The sequence below is a fragment of the Lissotriton vulgaris genome, chromosome 6, assembly GCF_964263255.1.
Source record: "Lissotriton vulgaris chromosome 6, aLisVul1.2, whole genome shotgun sequence".
Lineage (NCBI taxonomy): Eukaryota > Metazoa > Chordata > Amphibia > Caudata > Salamandridae > Lissotriton > Lissotriton vulgaris.
The window spans coordinates 14,416,332-14,441,000 of NC_141694.1; the positions used below are offsets into that span (position 1 = coordinate 14,416,332).

General features: G+C 49.7%; 1 protein-coding gene across 1 annotated transcript in view; it reads left to right on the top strand.

Moving 5' to 3' along the window:
• The window catches only part of LOC147706703 (solute carrier family 22 member 7-like), a 225,690-nt gene extending 208,689 nt beyond the window's left edge, over positions 1-17,001 (top strand). The window contains exon 9 of the mRNA XM_086925332.1: positions 16,791-17,001. Within this exon, the coding sequence (XP_086781458.1) occupies positions 16,791-17,001 (211 nt within the window). The remainder of the gene's footprint in view (positions 1-16,790) is intronic.
• The last annotated feature ends 7,668 nt before the right edge of the window (positions 17,002-24,669 follow it).

A 24,669-nucleotide genomic window follows, 5' to 3' on the forward strand; every position in this document is an offset into this window, starting at 1 on the left:
TCCTTCAACTTGTTTTGCTGTTGGCAGCATGAGCAGAGCAAGCTTTGCTTTGCTTGGCAGGGTCGGAATTAAGGATTGATTGGCGGGGTGCGAGTTAAGGATAGCATGGCAAGGGTGCGAGTTAAGGATTGCATGCGGGGTGCGAGTTATGATTTACTTGGCGGGGTGCAAGTTATGGTTTGCATGGCAGGGGTGTGAGTTATGGACTACGTGGCGGGAGTGCAACTTATGGTTTGCATGGCAGGGGTGCGAGTTATGGACTGCATTACGGAAGTGCAAGATATCGTTTGCATGGGGGTGGGAGTTATGTGTGGCATGGCGGGAGTGCAAGATATCATTTGCATGATGGGGGTGCAAGTTATGGTTTGAATGGCCGGGTGCGAGTTATGGACTGCATGGCAGGAGTGAAAGTTATGGTTTGCATGGTAGGGTTGTGAGTCATGGACTGTAGGGCAGGAGTGCAAGTTATGGTTTACATGGCGGGGTGCAAGTTATGGTTTCCGTGGCGGGGGTGCAAGTTATGGACTGCATTGCGAGAGTGCAACTAATGGTTTGCATGGTGGGGGTGCGAGTTATGGTTTGCATGGCAGGGGTGCGAATTATGGACTGCATGGTGGGGGTGCGAGTTATGTACTGATTGGCAGGAGTGTAAGTTAGGGTTTGCCTGGTGGGAGTGCGAGTTATAGACTGCATAGCGGGAGTGCAAGTTATGGTTGGCATGGCAGGGGTGTAAGTTATGGACTGCACAGTGGGGGTGTGAGTTATGGACTGCATGGCTGGGGTGCGAATTATGGACTGCTAGACAGGAGTGAAAGTTATGGTTTGCATGGAGGTGGTGCAAGCTATGCACTGCATGGCGGGAGTGCAAGTTATAGTTTGCATGGCAGGGGTACGAGGTATTGACTGCATAGTGGGAGTGTCAGTTATGGTTTGCATGGAATGGGTATGAGTTATGGACTGCATGGCAGGTGCAAGTTATGGACTACATGACACGAGTGAAAGTTATGGTTTGCATGCCGGGGTGAGAGTTATGGATGTGGTTTGCATGACGGGATTCCAAGTTATGGTTTGCATTGTGGGAGTGCATGTGATGGTTTGCATGGTGAAAGTGAGAGTTACAAACTGCATAGCAGTAGTGCAAGTTATGGGTTACATGGCGGCGGAGCAAGGTATGGTTGCATATCGGGGTGTGAGTTACGGATTGCATGGTGGGGATGCGAGTTATGGACTCCATGGCGGGGATGCAAGTTATGGGCGTCATGACAGGGGTGAAAGTTATGGTTTGCATGGCGGGTGTGAAAGTTATGGACTGCATGGCTGGTGTACAAGTTATGGTTTGCATAGCTGGGGTGCCAGTTATGTTCTGCATAGTAGGAGTGCAAGTTATGGACTGCATGGTGGGGGTGCAAGTTATGGTTTGCATGGCCGGGGTGTGAGTTATGGTTTGCATGGCAGTTTGCGAGTTATAGTTTGCATGGCAAGGGTGCAAGTTATTGACTGCATGCAGTGGTGCGAGTTATGGACTGCCTGACAGGAGTGAAAGTTATGGTTTGATTGGCAGGGGTGCAAGTTATGGTTTACATGGTGGGGTGCGAGTTATGGTTTGCATGGTGGGGTGCGGTTATGGTTTGCATGGTGGAGGTGCGAGTTATGGTTTGCATGGCGGTGCAAGTTATCAATCAATCAATCAATGACACTTATAAAGCGCGCTACATACCCGTAGGGTCTCAAGGCGCTGGGGGGGGGGGGGCGCTACTGCTCGAACAGCCAGGTCTTCAGCTTCTTCCTGAAGGAGAGGTGGTCTTGGGTCAGGCGCAGGTTGGTCGGGAGGGAGTTCCAGGTCTTGGCGGCCAGGTAGGAGAAGGACCTTCCTCCTGTAGTCGCTCTTCGGATGCGGGGGACGGCGGCGAGGGCGTGGTTGGCTGATCGGAGGTGGCGTTTGGGAGCGTAGAAGTTGACTCGGCTGTTGAGGTAGCTCGGGCCTTGGTCGTGTAGGGCTTTGTGTGCGTGGGTGAGGAGGCGGAAGGTGATTCTTTTGTTGACGGGGAGCCAGTGAAGGTCTCTCAGATGTCCGGAGATGTGGCTGGTTCGTGGGATGTCGAGGATGAGTCTGGCTGAGGCGTTCTGGATCCGCTGGAGTCTCTTCTGGAGCTTGGCGGTGGTACCGGCGTAGAGGGCGTTGCCGTAGTCCAGTCGGCTGGTGACGAGGGCCTGGGTGACGGTCTTCCTGGTCTCGGTGGGGATCCACCAGAAGATCTTCCGTAGCATGCGTAGGATGTTGAAGCACGCCGAGGAGACGTTGTTGACTTGCCTGGTCATGGAGAGGGAGGAGTCCAGGATGAAGCCCAGGTTGCGTGCATGGTCTGTCGGTTTGGGTGCGGTGCCCAGGGCGGGAGGCCACCAGGAGTCATCCCAGGCGGAGGGTGAGGGGCCCAGGATGAGGACCTCCGTCTTGTCCGAGTTCAGTTTCAGGCGGCTGGTCGTCATCCACTCGGCTACCTCTTTCATCCCTTCGTGCAGGTTGGCTCTGGCGGCGGTGGGGTCGTTGGTCAGGGAGAGGATCAGCTGGGTGTCGTCGGCGTAGGAGATTATGCTGAGGTTGTGTTTGCGTACGATGGCCGCGAGGGGGCTCATGTAGACGTTGAAGAGGGTGGGGCTCAGAGATGATCCTTGAGGGACGCCGCAGATGACTTCGGAGGCCTCTGACTTGTACGGTGGTAGGCGGACTCTCTGTGTTCTTCCGTCGAGGAAGGAGATGATCCATTCCAGCGCCTTGTCCTGGATTCCGATGTTGCTGAGGCGCCGTACTAGGGTGCGGTGGCAGACCGTGTCGAATGCCGCGGAGAGGTCTAGGAGGATGAGGGCCGCTGTTTCTCCATTGTCCATCAGGGCTCGGATGTCATCGGTGGCGGCGATGAGGGCGGTCTCGGTGCTGTGATTGGCTCGGAAGCCGGACTGTGAGGGGTCGAGGGATCCGTTCGTCTCGAGGAAGGCGGCCATCTGCTTGTTGACGGTCTTCTCGATGACTTTGGCTGGAAACGGGTGGAGCGAGATGGGGCGGTAGTTCTTGAGGTCGGTGGGGTCCGCAGTTGGTTTCTTGAGTAGAGCGCTGAGTTCGGCGTGTTTCCAGCTCTCAGGGAAGATGGTGGTGTCGAAGGATGTGTTGATGATGTCTCGCAGGTGGGGTGCGATGACAGCGTCGGCCTTGTTGAAGACGTGGTGAGGGCAGGGGTCGGTCGGTGATCCGGAGTGGATGGAGTTCATCGTGCGGATGGTGTCTTCGGTGCTGATCGGGGTCCAGGCGTGTAGGGTGGTGGTGGGGGGTGGTTGTTCGGTCATGGTGTGCGTTGGTTGGTTGTAGAAGCTGTTGTGTATGTCCGCGATCTTGTTGTGGAAGTATGAAGCGAGGGAGTTGCAGAGGTCTTGCGATGGGGTGATGTCGTTGTTTCCTGCGCTGGGGTTGGAAAGCTCTTTCACGATGTTGAAGAGTTCCTTGCAGTTGTGTGCGTTGTTGTCCAACCGGTCCTTGAATGCTGTTTTCTTGGTGGCGCGGATCAGCTGGTGGTGTTTCCGGGTGGCAAGTTTGAAGGAGGTCCTGTTGTCCGGTGTCGGTTCCTTTCTCCAGGCTTTCTCGAGGGCTCGGCAGTTCTTCTTGGAGCTCTTGAGTTCGTCGGTGAACCATGGAGCCTTCTTGCTGCCGGGTCTGCTAGGCGGGGTCCTCAGTGGGGCGAGTTCGTCCGCGCAGTTGCTGATCCACTTCGTGAGGTTGTCGGCGACCTGGCTGGGGTTCGCTGAGCTGGCAGGAGGGTGCTGGCTCAGGGAGGTGGCGAGCTGGTCTGCTGTGATCTTGTTCCAGCTTCTGTGGGCGGCCTGTTGCTGGTGTTGGTGGGTCGTCGTTCTCTTGAAGGTGAAGTGGACGCAGCTGTGGTCCGTCCATTGAAGCTCTGTGGCGTGGCTGAAGTCGATGTCTGTGCTGGAAGAGAAGACTGCGTCGAGTGTGTGTCCGGCGAGGTGGGTGGGGGTGGACACCAGTTGCTTGAGCCCCAGGTTGGCGAGGTTGTCGAGCAGGGTGCTGGTGTTGCGGTCGTTGTTGTTCTCTAGATGGAAGTTGAGGTCTCCCAGGAGGATGTAGTCAGCGGAGGGGAGGGCATGCGGGCTGACGAAGTCCGCGATGTCCTCGCTGAATTGTGTGCGTGGTCCAGGGGGTCGGTAGATCAGGGTGCCTCTGAGGGTGGTGTTCGGGTTGGTGTGGATCTGGAAATGCAGGTGTTCGGCGCTGGTCAGGGTGTTGTCGGTGCTGGTCGTGAGACGGATGGTGTTCCTGTGGATGATGGCGATGCCTCCTCCCATCTGGTTGGCGTTTCGGTCCCTCCGGACGATCTTGTAGCCCTCTGGGATAGCGATGGCGATGTCGGGAGCTGAAGAGGCGTTCATCCAGGTCTCCGTGAGGAAGGCAACGTCAGGGGCTGTGGTGTCTAGGAGGTTCCAGAGTTCGATGGCGTGTCTGTGGACGGAGCGGGTGTTGAGCAGGATGCACTTGAGGTGGGTGCTGCTGGTGTTTGACTTGGCGGGTGCTGGTGCGAGGCTGGTCCGGATGCAGGAGAACTTGCAGGCGTGGCAGCTGAAAGGTCCGAGTTATGGTTTGCATTGCAGGGGTGCGAGTTATTGACTGCATGCAGGGGTGCAAGTTATGGACTGCATGCTCGGGGTGCAAGTTATGGTTTGCATGGCAGGAGTGCTCAACTAATAGTAACTGGCCAATATCATGATTTTTCAGTTTGTTCAGTAACTATAACTTCAGTTTCTGGTTCAGGGAAGACCTGGCTTGGCAGTTCGAGCTGGACTGTTCACATGAGGCACAGGTTCAGCACTTATTTCCATATAGCTGGGTCTGAACTGAGGTGGCGAAGTGAGCTAAAGAATGATTATGTATTCAACCCAAATCTGTGACTGGGGGGTGAATGTCTGAAAAGTTTCAGCGCTCCATCCATCATCTACTTTTATTTGCTTTATTCGCCCTACGTGGGATAGGTATGCCCAGACGTGGGCCCCTTGCTCACTTTACCACTGGATTCAAGCTAGCCTGGCTGATAAAGGGTGTTACCCAGAAACTGGTCCCAGGATGCTTGTTTCTGGTCCAGGGAGGACCTGGCCTGGCAGTTCGGTCTGGACTGTTCCCATTAGGCACAGGGTCAAGACTGATTTGCATATGGCTGGGTCCAAACTGGGGTGGTGTAGTGAGCTAAAGAACGATGATGCATTCAACCCAGATATGTGACTGGGGGTGAGTGTCTGAAAAGTTTCAACGCTCCGTCCATCATCTCCTTTTGTTCGCCAAACAGCAAATAGTTCACAGTAAAGAATCAAAAGCCCAATACAGGCCAAATACCCTGAGGAGAACTGATAGGAAACAAAGCAGAGTTGTAGAGACAAAAAATGGAGGCTGAGCATAAATTATAAATGTAGCATAGAACATATCTGGAATATGGTCAGGCTGATAGGGGGAAACTAAGACATCACTGCTGACTCAATTTGCGCCACACGACCGCCATCTTGCAATGGGATTTGATGAAACTGAAGATGTTGACACTGTGCGTGTACACACTGAATGCAGACACACACAGGAGGCCATCACCAAATGGCTTGTGCCACACTCCAAACCTGAAACATCCATGGTAAGTATTTCTGAGCAAATAAACAATAAACTGTGTGGTGTAGTCCATAATATTTCTTTTTCACAGGGGAGGTATCCACCTGCCAATAAGACTTGCTCGGTGGTGTCAGAAAAACACACAGGAATTCCCAGTGAAATATCCGGTATTTATTTACTGGGGCAAAATACAGGATACAATGTTTTGTTACATTAAAAGAGCAGTGTTGTAGCTTATAGAACATATCAGGAGTGTAGCGAAGAGGAAAATGTGCCAGTGACACAAAATAAACAAGTACTGAGGACATGTATGCGAAAATATGTGTAGTGACACATTCTTAGCACAAGAAATAATATATATGGATGCTTTCCAGCTGTTGTTCATCCTAGTTCTCCCCTTGTCAGGCACATACACACACACAGGTGTACTCAGAGTGTGAGGGTTTCCTAAATTAATCAGATGAGACTAGTCATACATCTTCACTTCAAGATATATGTCCATCATTAAATTTTCTCTTCCTAGAACTGTGCTGCGACATGGTGTAGTGTTTTTCTCTCAAGGTGCTAAGACATACCACCTGGCGTACAAATCTTGACCTGGCTCTAGGGTATGGTCTATATCGTGGAGACATGGACGAGGTATAAAAAATGTCAGACTTCATACCAAAAAGCATCTCCATGATGACACTTTCTAGACCCTAGGTTCTCCTATGCTCCCTGCACTGGGTGACACACATCTGGAGATTCAGAGGAGGTATTCATCCCAAGAATATCTCTCTGACGGGAGATGTTGATTCAGGTAGGGCTGAACTGAGGTTTGGACCCTTTCCTCCACCTCACTTCCGGTGATTGGCTGGTTATTCTGACCCCACCCCTTTCCCTAGACATGCATACTATCAGAGTAGAAGACAAATTAACAAACAGTTGTATTTTTAAGAAAAACAATCCTGACACGGATAGGGAGAGTGCAGCAAAATGTGCAGGTGAACATGCAGACAAAGAGAAATGTGGCAGGATTCAGAAAAGTGTGAGAGAGAGTGAGTGAATGTGTGTGAGAGAGTGAGTGTGTGTGAGTGGGTGAGTGGGTGTGTGTGTGAGAGTGAGTGTGTGAGAGAGTGAGGGAGTGTGTGTGTGAGAGAGAGAGTGGGTGGGTGTGTGAGAGATAGAGTGAGAGGGTGTCTGTGTGAGAGAGTGAGTGTGTATGTGAGAAAGAGAGTGAGGGTGTGTGTGTGTGGGAGAGAGTGAGAGTGTGTGTGTCGGTGTGAGAGTGTGTGACTGAGTGTGTGTGTGGTGTTTTTTTTTTGAGATACTGCTCTATTTTATTAATACAAATCCAATTAATGACATCTGAACCCAGACAGATATTTAAGTTTTTAAAAAGTAAATACCTGGGGCTGTGGCTTAGCGAGCCATCATGGTGGACATCTGCTAAGCGAGCTCCGTCCAGCCCGCCAATTATCCTGCAATTATCCTTGCTCTCCTGACCCATTAGCGATTCCAGCAACGCTCCAGCAGCTCTGTGAATCCCGGAGGGCATTTGGTGCGATTTCCAGGCATCTGGGACAATTGTTGGCTGGGTGTGCGGGGAACGTATGGACTGCGGCATAGCCTAGGGTGGTGATCCTGTTTGGCTGGTGGCGGTGGTGGGCTGCGGGGGGTGCCCCGGCGGCGCTGAGAGGCAGAGGCGGCTTGGTGACCCTGCGGAGCGGCCCCTGCTCGGATCGGAGGTGGAGATGCAGCTGCGGTCATAAGATCGCGCAGGTGGTGAGCGGCTTGGAGAGGGACCTGCGCCCGAACATCCTTGGCTGCGGGGGGGGGGGGGTTCCCTGGAGACTGGAGCCTTGGTGGAGGCAGTGGCTATGTTGTAAATTAGCAGCGATTAAATTAAGCATTAGCAGAAGACATCCTGGATTTAAAGATTATCTTGTCCGTTTATGGAATCCATTTTTAATTTCTGTCGGCCATTTTGTTTGCCATGTGCTCACCATGCGCTCTGTCCTACCTTCCTGGTAACTGCTCTTAAAATCTACCTAGAAACTAGATATATTTATCCTCCTTTGCTTTGCACATGTCCAGTAAAGCTAACAGCTGTTCCTAACTTGTAACTGTCAAGATGTGTCCACCAGAATTAGCTTACTGTCCGCCCTTCCCACGTGTTTCTAGCACACTCTCTGTATGACCTACTCGTATTTGAAACCAACACTCTGTGCCTTGTACCGCCTTCATTTCAGCCCCTGTGTGGGTATAAAAGGACTAAGCTCCTTCTAGTCGGTGTGCTACTTCATACACTACCGAAGGGTGTTGTATGGTTGTGGTTCCACCTCATGAGATTTAATAAATACTTTGTTTTCTATTCCAGCTTCTGTGCCAACTTCTTACCATTGGTCTGAGGACTCTGAGCAAAGAAGGGCGAATCCCTTGCACTGGCAGGCCTTGCTGAGGCTTGCTACGACAGCTAGTGGTGAGGCAAGGTGGGGCTTCTCCCCACACCGGGAGTGACCTGGCTGGTCGGCGGCGGAATCGAGTCGTGGAGTGAGGAGCATTGGGGCCTACCGCTGGCCCGGTACCCGTCCCCACTTGACTCTCCCCCTTCCCTAGCCAGCGGTCTGCAGCATCAGCGGTGAGGCAGACCGCAAGGCCCCCCGGGGCTGGGGATATCAATGGCCGATAGTCGGGCGAGGTCGCCTGGGGCGTGAGAGAGACCCCCCTCCACCGTTCATATGTGCCACCACTTTGGAGGTCAGTCGGACCAGGCGCACACCGTTGGAAGACCCTGCAAGTGGGGGAATTGGTTGTTGCTCTGAGGACGCTATTAGGGATATCTGCGGAGGGCCCCAGCTAGATTACAGGGGCTGGCACGGCGAGGATCTCCACATCTGCCGCTTGATGACCCGGCGGTGTGGCTGGGGAGGGTGGTGCTGTGCCACCTGACTGGTGAGATATCTCCTCAGAGACTGGAGCCTCGACAAAGGATGGATGAATCCTGTAGTCTCTGAGTGTGCAGGGCCTGAGGTTACAAGCAAGGAACTTAAATCTATAAATTGCAAAAACAAGCTTAATGCCCAGTGGTATACTCAAGCCCTCACTGAAGCCCACTTGCTCTGTAAAAAGAGTGAGCGCAAGTGGAGGAAGGCATATGACCCTAGGGCCAAAATGATCTTCATTGTACTTAGGTAATCTTATCATTCACTCATAAAAAACACCAAGAGGGAATATTTAATAATAAAATTTTGGACAAAAAACTATCTTTTCTATAGTGAAATCTTGTACTCACCCAAAAATTCTTCAGCCGGTAATACCCTCTTCTCATTCCCTCTGTGATCAAATCGCGTACTACTTCGACGATAAAATAAAAAACATTCAGAAGGCTTTTCTGCCTAATTACCCTACAGCTGTGATGGACTCCGGTATACGGGCCGTGGCTCGGCCGGATACGTTAAGGTGCTTCCAACTGGCCTCTTTGCTTCAGACACGGGAAGCTATCCTGGCAAGTAAACCAGGATCCCCCGACAACGCCTGCCCCCCACTTATTCTGCATCAAATTGTGGACATTGTCAATCCGATTATAAATGATTTAGTCAATCTTTCCATCCCGTCCGGTATTGTGCCCTCTGATTGGAAAAAGGCGTCTGTCATACCTCTTATGAAAAACCTCAAAGTTGAGCCCACTTTGCTCTCTAATCTTCGTCCCATTTTACTCTTATCGGTTCTTGGTAAAATAACGGAAAGTAAGGTCCATCAGGAATTGCCTAACTACGTCGAAACGCATAATATCCTTCACCCCAACAATCTGGGTTTCGCGCGGGGCTCTCCACTGAGACTGCCCTGATCGAACTGACTGATACCATTTGATGCATCCAAGATGAAGGCAAAAATGCTGTTTTGATTCTTTTAGACCTCTCGGCAGCGTTCAATACTATCTCTTACCCTATTCTCCTTGAAGGACTAAAAGCGTGTGGGATAGGGGTACTGCCCTCAACTGGATTAAGTCATTTCTTTCTGACCAGAAGCAAACAATCTCACTTGGTCCGTTCACCTCCCCTGAAAAGATATTACGGTGGGCGTTCCTTAAGGCGCTTCTTTAAGTCCTCTTTTGTTCAATATATACATGGCCTCTTTGATAACATTGATTTTCTTCTATGGCATAAAAGTAACTTCCTATGCCGATGACACTCAATTGGTCGTGGCACTGGATAAACACTCATCATTGGCTAAACAAAACTTTCGTAACTGCCTAACCAATGTTTTCATCTGGATGAATGAGAATCATTTAAAGTGTAACCCAACCAAAACTGAAATCCTCCCTATGGGTAAAAACACCAAATTCCTACCACAGGATTGGTGGCCGACGGGCTCATCACCCCCCCCCCCCCCGGAAACTGTAGAAACAGCGAAAAATCAAATTTGACTCGGCTTTGGCCTTTGATTCGCACGCACAAGCCACTGCTGGGACATGCTTTGGTATTATTAAATCCCTAAAAAAGTTTTTTGATTTCCTCCCAGTAGAATCCAGAAAGTCAGTGGTGGTGGCTCTGATTCTGTTTCGCCTAGACTACTGTAATGGCCTATTGGCGGGTGCTAAGAAAACCACCCTGAAGAAACTTCAGAGTGTCCAACATGCAGCAGCCTGCCTAGTTTTGAGATTACCGCTCAGATCCTCAGCATCCGCTGCTCTCAGGAGCCTGCATTGGCTTCCTCTCAACAAGAGGATTCTTTTTAAAATCCTTCTTACCGCCTTTAGAGCCCTTAATAAGGAGAAACCTAGGTACCTCTCGTATAGGCTCTCTACCTATTCCCCTAAAAGAGCGCTATGATCTGCAGGCACTAATTTAGCTAACATTCCAAAATTCAAATATCAAACCAAGGGAGGGAAATCTCTCATGGTCCTGGCCTCTAAGGCCTGGAATACCCTCCCGGTAGATATCAGACTCCATACCATGGAAAGTAACTTCCTCACGGCACTGAAAACATGGATTTTTAAAGCAACGGACTCAGTGGTCTGAGCTGCAATCTATCTCTACCTTAGTTTCTTGTTGCACATCAGCGCCAGGATGCTCCTTTCGGAGCGACAGTACGCGCTTTATAAATACCACATTACATTACATTACAGGATGGCGACGGGAGTGGGTTGCGCCCATTCCTACATTGTTAGCTACTGCAGGGGATCGGCGGCATAATCGGGCCGTGTGGGGAGGAGATCAGGCCGGCTGCCGGACCATCCTTGGACGCTCTTCCGTTCTTCTCTTCTCTTCTCTTCCCCCCTGATATCTTCCCGCCCCCGGGGGTCTCATGCACCGGCGGCCAGTCGGGCCGTGCAGCCCCCAGGGTGTGCCACCAGAAGTGCGGGCCACACGAGTTCTCCCCCTGGGGAGCATTCTTATCAACGGTTGGTTGGGCCGGGGGGCCCCAGGGGTGCTGCCGGCGGCAGGACTGCACAGCCCCAGACATGGGCCCTTGAGGAGGTTTGCTGGCCCTGGGTTCGGGGGGCCTCCCCTCCAAAGTCAGCTTGGGTCCTGGACTAATTGGATCATACCTGCATTGTCACCTGGCCAGGCTTCGCTTGTACCTAGGGCGACCACTAAGGGCAGTCATGATGAGGGACAAGGGCGGTGGGGGCTTGACCAAACACGGGCCCATAGATAAATTCACTGGCCCAGGGTGGCAGCTGGTGCTGCTGGGGGCCATCAGGAGGCCATGCCGGACAATGCGGCCCTGATGGCGGCAATCACCCAATCCAGGGACATGCTGGATGCCAAAATCGGGGCGGTGGGCTCGAACGTTATGCTGCTGTGCCAGGACCTCCGGAACGCAGTATCCCACATTACGGAGGCGGAGACCCGCATCTCAGTAGTAGAGGACGATGTGGTGACTCTGAAGCAAAAGGTGGAGAATATGGAGAACATTCAGAAAGATCTGGCGCTCCGGGTCGAAGATGCAGAAGGACGGGCCCAGTGGAACAATTTGAGATTCGTTGGATTTCCAGAGGGTTGCGAAAATGGTAACATGGAACGCTTCCTTACACAATGGCTTGAGAGCTGGCTCCCTCCGGAGGCCTTATCCCTGTGCTTTGTTGTAGAGCGGGCCCATAGAGCGCTGATCCAGAAGCCCCCGGTGGGGGCCTGCCCGCCGATAATAGCAAAACTTTAAAATTATCTTGACAGAGACACCATTTTGAAACAAGCCCGGGCCAAAGAACCCCTGCTCTATGAGAATGCCAGAATACTCATGTTTCCGGACTACACACGGTTGGTCCAGCAACAAAGTCAATCATTCATGGCTGCGAAAGCCCGACTACAAGAACTCATGCTCCCACATGCCCTCTTGTTTCCGGTTCGCCTACGAGTGGTGTATCGCTCCGCACCCACTTCTTTGATACTCCGGAGGAAGTCTTTAATTGGACAGAGAAAATGGTTTGGGTGCGGGTGCACACTCTGCCTGGGTAGGAATCAGACTACTCCTCGAGTGATGTCGCGCCGAGGGGACCCCGGGGTTAGCAGCAAAGGGGCGATATATGATCCAGATCCCGGCGATGTTCCAAGTCTGACGAGGCCTCCTCCCGAGGGGGCTCTGCTCCAGGCCAACAGACATTGGAACCTTGACCTATGTTATCCAGGTGGTGCCGGTTTGCTCTTCTAACTGCTTAGGTGATTGCTCTGTATTAAATTTGTCAGGGGAGCCTTAACGTGGGCTGAACCCCTGCCTACTGGACGCTGGTTGGGGTTATGCCCGGAGGCTATGGGCTGTAAGTTGGGGATCGATTGGCCCTTGTGTCCCCATTGTAGACTGGTAGTCCACCCCACTGCGAGAGATACTTCAGCGTTTTTGAGGTATGGGGTGGGGGTTTGTTGGGGGGTTGTTTCAGAGTATGAGTTGCAATTCCACAGTGGGTCCACTACACTACACGCATGCGCTCCCGTTGCCCTACGTCCATGCCATGGCAATGCCCGTTCCCTAATGGCTGATCGCTCTGCAGGTGGGTGGGTGTCCCTGGGTACCTTCCGTATTGTCAGTTGAAATGTGCGCAGGGCCCTAAATAAAATTAAACGCGGAGCTGTTCTTTGCCAGGCCAAGAGGGCCAGAGCTGACATCCTCTTGCTGCAAGAAACCCACCTAATGGGTACAAAGGCCCTTTGCCTGCAGTGATATGGGTACCAGCAGGTTTTCCATGCCGGCTTTACGAGGGGCTCGAGGGGGGTAGCAATACTAGTGCACCGTAGAATCCCATACGTTCACTCCAAACAGTGGGCTGACACACAGGGGTGCTACTTATTCATCCAAGGCATGATTGGGGAGGATCCCTTGATACTGGGCTGCGTCTATGCTCCCCCCTTACAGTGTTCACTGGTTGAGAAGCTGTTCACCCTATGGGCGGATATGCCCGATGCAATATTGGGGGTGGGCGGGGACTGGAACGATGTCATGGATGTGGTCAAGGACAGGAACAGGGCTGGGGCAGCTCAGGCGGTGGCAACCCCACGAAATTACATGATATGGCGGTGGGCCTAGATTGGGTGGACACATGGCGGCATGTACATGGCGATAGGTGGGAATACACCTATCTTTCAGCAGTTCATAAGTCCTTCGCCAGACTCGACTATATCTTGGTTCCCCTAGTGATGGCTGGCAGGGTGGTGACGGTCGAGATTCTCCCAATTCTGGCAACGCGTAGCAGGAAATGTCAGTGGGGGGACAAGTCCGGCAAGATGCTACATCCGCTCTGTCAGGGCATCTTTCACGCTCAGACCTTCCCAGGTTTTTTGGATGAGGCGGGAGTTCCGATTACGGATCCGGTTGCCATAGCAAAAAGTTTCGCTACATACTATGCGGAGCTCTATGCTCCTCTGGAGTGCCTACCGGAGTATATGGTGGACAAGTTCATAGCAGACTTGCCTCCCAAAGCGGTGTTGGATGAAGTGCGTGACCAGTTGGAGCTCTCTTTGACCAATGAGGAACTCGGCACCGCACTGTGTCAGCTTAACACCGGGAACGCTCCTGGACCCAATGGGTTTCCAAGCAAATTCTTTTAACGATATAATCTGCAGTTGGCCCCTCACTATGAGGCAGCTTTGGAAGAGGCCAGGGAGCAGGGCAGACTTCCCCCGGATTGGAGGCACCCGGAAGTGGTGGTGTTCCATAAGCTGGGTCGGCCCCCAGAGCAGCATGCCTCCTACCGCCCCATTTACCTCCTGAACGTGGAGGCCAAGGTCCTGGCCAAAGCAATGGCCAACCTTCTCCTGCCCCACATCTCAGCACTTGTGCACCCGGCCCAGGCCGGATTTATGCCCCAGAGGGCAACTAGACACAACATACGGCGGGCGCACATGGCAATGGCGGCAGTTCAACAGACCGGAGAGCAGGCGGCGCTCCTCTTAGCGGACATGGACAGGGCATTTGACTCTCTGAGCTGGGTCTACCTGTTCGCGCTGCTGCACCAACTTAATCTTGGCCCCCATTTCATGTCATACTTGACTCTACTATATACGGATCTGACAGCATCTGTTCGGGTGGTAAGAGCGGTCTCTTCCAGTTTCTCTATCAGATGTGGCACCAGACAAGGGTGCCCCCTCTCACGGTATTTATTCACCCTGGCTATGGAGCCATTGGCGGGCTGGGTGCGCATAGACGCACAGCTTAGAAGCTTTGAGTGTGCGCGGGACTGTCCGACAGGATCGGTTTATATGCAGATGATGTCCTCTCTTTCCTCACAGCCAGAGACAGAACGGGGCCTCGTCTCCTACGGATCATGCAGATCTTTGGGGAATCATTGGGGTTGTACATGAACCACAGCAAATCCACACTGTGGGTCCTGGGGGATCAGACGAGCGTAGGCAATTGGGCGTCCACACTTCAGGTGGTAGTGGGGGGCCTCAAATATCTGGGTGTGTTCATCTCGGAGGTGCCAGCCATCTCATGGGAACGTAATCTGTTGCCGGTATGGGAGCAAGTCTGAGTGGATATTAGGACCTGGTCGCGCATGCCTCTGACACTCTATGGCAGATCAGCCAACTTTAAGATGGTAGCGCTTCCTCGATTGCTTTACTAGCTACAGAATTACCTGTACCCGATCCCATCCAAATGGTTCTGGCTGGTGAATTCTGTGCTTGGGCAGTTTCTGTGGGAGGGGGAAGCAGTGCGTGTAGCACTGCACACCTGCTTTTTTTTCCACCTACTGCGGAGGACTCGCAACGTCGGATATCCTCTCCTACCACCAGGCCTCACACCTTTTGGTCCTGAATGAGTAGTGGTATGGCGACAGGGAGGACCTGGCGTATGCACTAGTGCGTAGTCTTATGGGGTCCCACACACTACACACCATTCTTTACTCTGCATTGTTGCGGGGCGTGCTGCCATCAGCCACACCGTGTTTCAAATTTGGAGACAAGCACTACAGTGCAAGGGGTGGTGGAATACCTTGACCCGAGAAACCCTCCTGTGGCAAAATGGGCGTTATGAGGGAAACGACACTCAAGTCCCAATTTTAGAGCTACCTCCAATTCCGCCATTCATGTCCCCTAGCCTAGCGGGTCTAGAGTCTCTCCCTGAATTTAGCCCCTTGAAGGCAAAAGTGTTTATGGGAGATCTAGCAACGAAGAAGATATCCCGGATTTATCAGTCCCTGGTTACTCATTGCCCCCCTATGCTAGAGAGGCTCCGGGGGGTATGGGAAGAAGATGTGGGCACACTGGAGGAGGAGCATTGGAGGGAGGCGCAGGCCGCCCTCCGGGAGACCGCCATAGCGAAGTGTCCACCTCATTCAATTTAAAAATTCTTGCACAGGGCCTACTACACCCGGGTTCGACTGTGGCGGGCGGGTCTCATTGACTCCCCGGAGTGTCTCCGGTGTGGCCGGGAAGAGGGCACATTTCTCCACATTGTTTGGAGCTGCATGTCCCTGGACCGATTCTGGAGAGGGGTCTTTGCTTGTTTGTCGGAGGTGTTGGGGTGGGGGTCCCACGTATGCCACAGTTCGCCCTGCTACACGTCTTGGAGGGAATAGGGGGCAATGTCTATAAAAAGCGCCTTATGCAACTTGGCCTCACACTGGGATAACAGGATATAGCTAAGGCTTGGAAGGCTCCAAGGGCCCCGTCAGTAGCAGCATGGAAAAATGGCCTGAACTTCTGCATGGGGTTAGAACAGCCAATTTTTGTTGCTAGTGGTTGCCCAGGTACATTATAAAATATGGAAACGTTGGACGGAGTACTGTGGCTGGAGCCTCCTGATGTGGCAGAAGACCTTCCAGGGATATAAATGTGGGGATGTATGGGTATGTTTTGATGCGGGGTGGTTCGGGGGGGCATGTGTATATATGCTAAAAAAAATCATTCTATATAGGGTGATCGTGGACTGGACTCTGTGGACATTGTGCGACTCTGGGGGAGGGTAGGGGAGGTTTATTTTAAAATGCTTGCTTGCTACACACATTCATGTATCTTACTTGTTCATCTAAAACGTTGATTGCTTCCATGCTGGTGCAATGTTTGATACTGCAGTGGTCTCTGGAGTGCAGAGCCCTGCATCATATGTGCAATTTGACAATAAAATACGTTTAAAAAAAAAGAGTAAATACCTGGGAGTGATGGGTGATGTCTTTGTGATCCCAACCACTTTCTTCTTTGCAGTTTCAGTGCAACGTGGGCACAATGACTCCCAAGCAGGAACCACAAAACAAAGAGGGATGATTATGTGGGAGATGCATTCATGTGATAATGCTATTCCACCCTTGTGTGATGTCAACTGTCCCGGGGAGGACATCAGCCATGCCAGTGCTTAATTTGTAAAAGCTTAAGTGCCAGGGTCCTTATCGGGAGGCCACTTCAGCTCACATGAGCCATTGCCCCTGCCAGTCTGCAAATGACAGAACCAACCCAACTCCTAAACATCACAACCTGCGAGTGTAACAATTCAGACTATTCGAGGCCCCTAAAGCGGAAAAGCTTGGGCTGCAAATATTAGTATATTTTAATGTACACTGAATTTGTAAACACGGTTGTTGTGTTCATTTCTAATTTATAGAAACAGCGCCACCATGTGGCAGACGGTAATAAGTGCTGGTGCCGGGAACCGGAAACCACTGGCTCAAATTAAGCTCTGGGCCATGCTCTGCTTCAGTTCTTTCTTTCTTTTTGTGTTCTTCCAGGCAGAACGGCATCGGTTACACCGCCTTCATCGCACGCATCGGCGCCTCCATGGCTCCTCTGGCGATGCTGCTTGGTGACATATGGAAGCACCTGCCACAAATTGTCTACTGCTCAGTGGCCATTGTGTCCGGCTTGGTGGCCTTTTGCCTCCCTGAGACTCTCAACGTGCGGCTGCCTGAGACAGTGAAGGATGTCGAAGTGACGCGGTAAGGCTTGCCCTAATTATCTTTATGAATGAAGGCCCACCTCTGGGGTGAGCATCGATAGGATGAGCATTTGTAGGCATGTATCTAATGCACGGTTCTATTACAGACCAGGTTTTCCAATCCCCTGTTGGCCTTGGCCCTCTTGGCAGGGTCATCCATGAACATTTTGCCTTCCTCCAATATTCTCTCTGACCTGTTTTTGTTGGTTTAATGACTCTGGGCACTTTACCACTGCTGACCAGTGCTAAAGTGCATATGCTCTCCCAATGTAAAGTGTATATGTGATTGATTTCCATGATTGGCTCATTGTATTTAATGTCAGTCCCCAGTAAAGTGCACCAGGAGTGTCAGTGCTTGTAAATGCCAATACTGCTAGTGGGCCTGCAGCGCTGGTTGCGCCACCCACAGAAGCAGCCTTAAAATGTGTCTAGGGTCTGCCATTGCAGAACCTGCGTGCAGTCTGGTACCGTCATGCTGGCTGGGCAAGGGCACACACTTGCCAGCCTCACAACCTTCCCTTTGCTTCATATTAGACACCGCTATGGTAGGCCCTAGGGCAGGGTGCATTGTAAGTGTAAGGTAGGGCAAGCCCTGATGTGTGTGGCATGTCCTAATAGTGAATTACAGCGAAATTCGTTTTTCACTATTGTAAGGCTACCTGTTCTCTTAGTCCAAGATGGGCTGCTGGAATTATTACACCCTATAATCCCAGCAGGCTCAGGGAACATGGTAGAAAGTCAAGTTTAGTATGCCTGGACTCAGAATAATAAAATACTTCTTTTAGTAAAGTTTATTTTAATATTCTGGGTTTGCAAATGCTACTTTTAGAAAGTTAGCATTTGCTTGCCTAACCATTTCAGCCCGCCTCTGCTAGGATGTGTATCTGCTGTCTGGGTTGTGTGAGTGACAGGGCTGGGGGATGACAGGTGGTGAATGCAAGGATTACACCTTAGTGGGAGTTGGGAGTGCCCCTGGACTCTGAATAGGGCAGTGCTCTGCCACCACAATGCTGGCTCCACCCCCTGGGGAGCGACTGATGACTCTGCCCGACACCTGGCCCAGGAGAGGGAAGACTGTCAACAAGGTACTCCTGGCTGTACTTGTCATCTGAATGCTGGCTCCACCTCCTGCAGAGCGTCTGATGTGCCTGCCCCTCCCACTGAAAGGAAAAGCCAGGAACAGCACAGCAGAGTGCTTCAAAACTGAAATAGGCTATGCAAAGGCTCCCCTGGCCTGAAAGAACAAAAGAATTGCTGTATAAAAGAAGGAGCCCTGCTGCTAGCAAATCAGAATCCTGTTTCCCACAACAAACCTCTGCCCAACTAGAAGGAGAAGAAGAAGCTGGAAGGACTGGCCTGCTGTCTGCCTTGCTGAGGAAGGAGAGGAGAAGACTTTCTGAAAAGACTTGTGCTAGAAACTTTCTCCAAGGGCTTGACTGAGCTTGCCCCCTGAACTGAACCCCAGGACCAGTGGGTTCATTGTGTCTTCGCTCGTTTTGAACTTCAAGCCGTGTGTGCCTCCCGCCGGAGTTGAGTCTGCGCCCCCATCGCCCCTCCTAGGGCTGTGGCACTCGGAAGCTCGCCTGCCCTTTACCCGTGAGAGCCTCGCTCCTTGGAGTCGCTCTCTGCCCCCGGGTCAGGCTGCCTGCTCCTCTGCCCCTGCCTGCCACTGGAGCACGCTGAAGCGCTCACTCGCCCCCTCCCTCCGGAATTCCTCCAAGGCCCGTGACCCTGCTGAGACAGCCGCCCGCACGTGGTTACGTGTCCTGCTGTCCTGCTCGCTGACCCTGAGACCTTGTAGGCCATGCCGCCCCCTCTCAGGAGACCCCAGTACAGTCCGTGCTGAGGTCGTGGGCCGCGCCTGCCTGTGTGCACGCACCTGCTGAAAAGTAAAGATCCGAGGACACCCGCCTAAAGGAACGAGTCGCACTGCCCGTGCACGGCTCGTCCACCCAAGAAGGAATCCAAGCTTCTCGCAAGGATCCTGCATCAGGCTCGGGTCCCGCAACGTTTTATTTCCCCGTGCACCTCTCACCACCTGGTACGTGCCTACCTCTGCGGAAGTCGTACGTGAGGCGCGTCCTACCGAGAAAGGCCTCTGTTAATTTCAGAGTACGGAGCTCACAGAAGAGGTGTGACTCGTACCCGGAGCCCCACTAGACGCGTACAAGTTAGACGGACTGCCCCGTACACCTCGCAGCTTGGAGCAGTACGCGACGTACACTTGCTCACGCTAGATGCGTGAGCCGCGGTAGGGTCTCGCACATTTTCCCCCGGGAAAGCGCGCCGGAGCGCTACGAAGCCTTCCGTGAGTCCCAGAGAGGCCTCAAGGAACTAGTATCCAAGAATAAGCCTTCTATAGACCGTAAAGACAACCAAGGGTCCAAAAGAACTATTTTTGAAGGGAAAAGAGACTAAAAGGAAGCAGCTAATAATTCAGAAGAACACTTGCCATTTTTCTATGATCTTGTGGCCTAACTAAAATCGTTATATTTGTCTTGTGATAAGTCTTACCTGAACAGATATATTTTTATATAAAGGAACCGTATTTTTACATATCTACAGCCTGGTGTCCATTTGTGGGGGGATTCGTACATTTACTGTGTGTGTGATTACAAATGCTTACCCAGAAACGCCTGAAGAATAGCCTTGGCTGCTCACGCTTTTGCACCTAGAGGGTGGGCAAGGGTAATTTCTAAGGGGTCATCCTTCGCCCTGACTTTGAGGAGAGGGTCCCTGCTTGTCACAAGTGAATACTTGCGCAAATCAGAGACCCACAATTCTAACATCCCCCATTAAAATGTCTCCTGTTTTACAAAAGCCCTGACTTCTCCACTTAGCTATAATCACTGGATCTAGCAATGGGTCTTGACCGATTTGTACGTCAGAGGGGAGAGTTTTTCCATTTATATTGGGGATTAATAGGCTGATATGTCTATAAGAATTTATATCCTCCTTATCTTTATTCATTTTTTTTTAAAATGACTACCACAGCAGTTCGAAAGGAGGATGGTATTTCTCAACCCTGCAAAATATGATTAGCTAGCAGGACAAGTGTTTTAAGCTTGCACAAAATCTTTTTAAAAATTCTATCAGAATGCCGTCTTCCCCACATGCTTTACTGTTGGCCATAAATTAAACGGCTGTAATTTTGGAATTTGCAATCTATTAAAAAAAATTATTGAATAATTTGAATAATTTATTGAATAATTTATTGAATAGATTCATTAGTGTTTTTTATAAACGCATTTTGAAATGGCTCTTAGTTTGTGATGCAGGTTTTAGTAATATTATTGGTCAACACGTGGACTCTGTTCTGGGCCCTTTTTGTCTTTCATTTGCCAATCTAAGAATTTACTGGTAAACTCACTCTACTCGTAAACTCTCTGAAGATAGGCGGAGTTGGCAGTATATACTTTAGTATAATAGTAATCTTGCATGTCCTGACGAGCTGACTCCAAAGCAGATTTATTCTTACTGTTTTTATCTCTTAAATATTGCTCATTAGTATGCTTAACGTTGAGTTCAAGGTGTTTATTCGCTGTATTTTGAGCGTGTCGAATTTCAATATGTTTAGATGATATAACACCATGAATTGTGGCTTTAAAAGCCTCCCAGATATTCTCTACCGAGGCCGTATCTCTATTTATCTGAAAAAAACTTTCAATCTCCCTCCGGATTTCCTTACACCAATCTTCATCTTCTAGATGTATTCTATTAAATGTCCATTTAGGGGTATTTTTGTCGCACCTGATTCCAGAGAATTCAAATTTTACTAAAGCATGGTCTGAGAAACTGTTTTGTATGTAGGTACAATTAACCAGATTTAACCCCCTAGAGATTAAAAAATAGTCAAGTCTGGCGGGCGAGTTATATTTCGCTAAAAAGCACAAATACTTTTTTTGGGAGGAAAATCTTGTCTATTACGTTTAGATTTTCCATGCATTCACTTAATACTGCACCTGTATGTGGTTTATTTTGTTTTCAAACCCAGATGAATCCAGAGCGGAATTCTGCAGATGATTGAAACCCCCACCTAAAATGACCACTTCGGGAAGTGGGAGCAGTGTGTGATGCAAATACAAAAGAGATGCAGGATTATTCTCTATTGGGGTGTAGATCATGGCTATAGCCAACCTGGTATTATTAATTGAACCAGTCCCCATCTGCCCTCTTTATCTATCTGAGAATATATAGGGGCCTATTACGATTGCGGATTTCCCCATCCTCCGGGCCAGCGGAAGCCACCGCCGGCCCGGAGGATGCGGGAAAACCGCCGCGGATGCTTGAAAGACCCACCGCCAAATAAGGATGTCTGGTGGGTCTTGGAATCTGTCCGCCGCTTTTCCGCCGCGGTCGCCTTACGACCGTGGCGGAAAAGCATTAATATGGCTGGTGGTGTCTATCAGACACCGCCAGCCATATTATGATGGAGTAGAAAGTATGCTTTCCCACGGCGGCTTTTCCGCCGTGGAAATGCATACGGACCTTCACTTCGGGGGCCTGTTGCAGGCCCCCTGGGTGAAGGGGGTTGGGGGGTGCACATGGAGGGTACCTATGGTACTCCCCTGCATTTGCGTGAACAAAGCGGCAAGCACCGTGCGGTGCCTGCCGCTTTGTGCACGCAAATGCCGTGCATGCATTTTTAACATTGCGGCGGGTGCAGCTTGAACTGCACCCTCCGCAATGTTGAGAATAGAGGATGTGACCGCCACCCTGGCGGTCACATCCTAATTTGCACGGAGGGACCGCCGCTGCCCCTGCGGACGGTCCCTCCTACTCTATGGTGGCGGACGGACTCAGGTCCATCCGCCATCATAATCGGCCCCTAAGTCTGGAAAGGAAGACATTTGTTAAAAAAGATTGCTACCCCTCTTTGAGCCGTACATGCTGATGAAAGATGCCTGTCCACTTCTGAAACATGTTGAATGAGAGTTTCCTCTTAGCAACATAGTGGGTTTCCTGTATCAATATAATATCTGGGGAGTTGCCATTCATCCATTCTTCAATAGCTCAAGCTTTACTTTTGTTATTCAAACCCTTGGCATTAAAAGAAAAAATTCCTAAGCTGCCTGTTAGTAAGACATCATCTGTGGCAACAAAAAGTGTCCAATCTAACTTGTATCTTCATATTTATCTACGATTTAAAAAAAATAAATTTTTAAAACCCTTCTAAAGCATGCTAAAACGGTGATTAACACGATAGAGAGAAAATGGGAAACACATACAAAACTATAATAACAGTTGCTAGAGATAACTTAAGAAATAAAATATTCTTGCCGCTTACTCTCCTTAGACAACTTTCGCCTGACACTACAAAGTTTACCTAAAAACATTGGGCCCAATTCACAGAACTAACTTACGACAAAATCCTAAACTTACTACTTTTGGTATTCACAGAAGGCAATTTGTAGTCTTCAGTTAGGATTTTGTCTTAAATTAAGATTTTGTCTTAAAGTAAGATTTTATCCTAAATTAGGATTGTGTTTTAAGTTAGGATTTTGTCCGAAATAAGGATTTTGTCCTAAATTAGGATTTTGTCTTAAATTAGGATTTTGTCCTAAATTAGGATTTTGTCTTAGATCAGGATTTTGTCCTAAATTAGGATTTTGTCCTAAATTAGGATAGTGTCTTAAATTAGGATTCTGTCCTAAATTAGGATTTTGTCTTAAAATAGGATTTTGTCTTAAATTAGGATTTTGTCTTAAATTACACTTAAGTTTAATTTAAGTTTGTCTTAAGTTTAATTTAAGACAAAATCCTAATTTAGGACAAAATCCTAATTTAGGGCAAACTCCTAATTTAAGACTACTAAATGCCTTCTGTGAATCCCAAAAGTAGTAAGTTTAGGATTTTGCCGTAAGTTAGTTCTGTGAATCGCCCCAGAGTCTGTGGGTAAGAGATATATAAAGTGACAGTGGAAATAAAGTGCTTAGCTGAATTGAACATTAATATAAACCCCTGAAGAGTTAAAGTCTGTTTTGTCCTATAAAACTTAATCGGGAACACAGCAGCCCTTGGAGAAAGTGTGGATCTAAGGCAACTAAGAGGCAACTAAGAGACAATACAGTACAATTAGGCTTAACTTGTTGAAGGCGTCTGTGCATATAGACCAAATAAAGGGACAGTGCATTGCAATTAGCGTATAAAGTGCATAATGATGTTCCAATAATGCCTGAAACCCTAATCTGCTCTTTACATTCATAGAACTTATTTGCATTGTGTTGTTTTTTGCAGTATCATGTGGACACATTGAAATTTAGAAGAACTATCCCCTATTTCCCTCATGCTCCCCCTACTCGACCTGTGAACCTCCCTCCCCCTTGGATACCTCAGCCCCATCCCCCTCCGGATCACTTAAGGGCTCTTATGTGGAATCATTGATATCATGTCCACATCAGTGGGCAGAAGAAAAATGCCTTATACTTCTTTATACTCCAAGCCTAACATTGGTTGAATAAAATACATTCTTATAACACTAGGCTAGACTTGAAATCTGCTGTAGTAGTTCTTGCACTTTAACCACATTGGCCAGCAAATAAAATTTGCCATTTGCTGAGACCTTTAGTTTTAAATTCTGGACAATGGTTGTCTGTGCTCCCTCTGATTAAAAAGAGTCAATTATTCTCACAAATTCTCTGCGCCACTTTGCTGCCACAGCGGACATGTCTGAAAAGATTTTAAAATGTGGCACTTCTTGTGTTGACAATGTTCTGTTCTCAATGGCCTTAGAAGGAAACTTCTCCTTTACTCAAAAATCGGCAAAGTTCATTAAGATGCTGCAAGGGTATTTTGCATTCCTTGGGTGATGGCACGACACACTATGGGCCCTAGTGATGGTTAATTCTCCTAATTCAGGGATTGCTTTCTTCAATAATGACGCGATCCATTCTCGCACCTGAGTTCCTTCGATTGCCTCTGGAACGCCTACTAACCATAGATTAGAGCTTCTGTTGTAGTTTTCCATGTCTTGCAATTTAGACTCATGAACCTCTGTATTTTGTTTAATTTGAGCTATTTCATGTTCAAATGTTAGCGCTTGTCTTTTAAACTAGATACGCGTTCTTCTGCTTCAATTAGGCGTTCCAGAATTTTACGCAGGGTCCTCAATTTGTGATAACCTAGCATGCAGTAAAGCAATTACCTGTGCTTGTGATGCTCGGAGCTATTTCTGAAAGAATTATTCAAACATACTTTGCACTGTTAGATAGGATTCTTTCCCGTTCTCCGAACCCTGAAAGACTGCCCTATTACTATTCGTGGCTGCGCCTAACGATGGAGTATGAGCTACTAGCTCTTTCGTCTCGTCTAGCTGCAGCCCAGGAGGAGGTGGAGGTGCAGGAGGGCTGAGTAGCGGTGGCTGTGGCGGTCATTGTAAAATGAGACTTGGAGAACAGAGGGTACTGCTTGCAACAAGTAGGAGTAGAGAAGGATTCCACCATAGGCAATTTCTGGGGGATATTACTTCCATATTGATGTTTGCATCTTCAGCTCTTGTCCGAAAGAGACCCCCCCATGTTTGAGTATGTTCTGGCATTGTCTGTTGATTACCGCTGACCCTATTCTTGGGCAGCGCCTTCAAGGTCTGTGCTCTTTCTACAGCTAACAAATACTGCACTTTCAGATCCATTCTTTGTTGCGTGTTCCGTAAAACACTTGAATTACCCATTGTT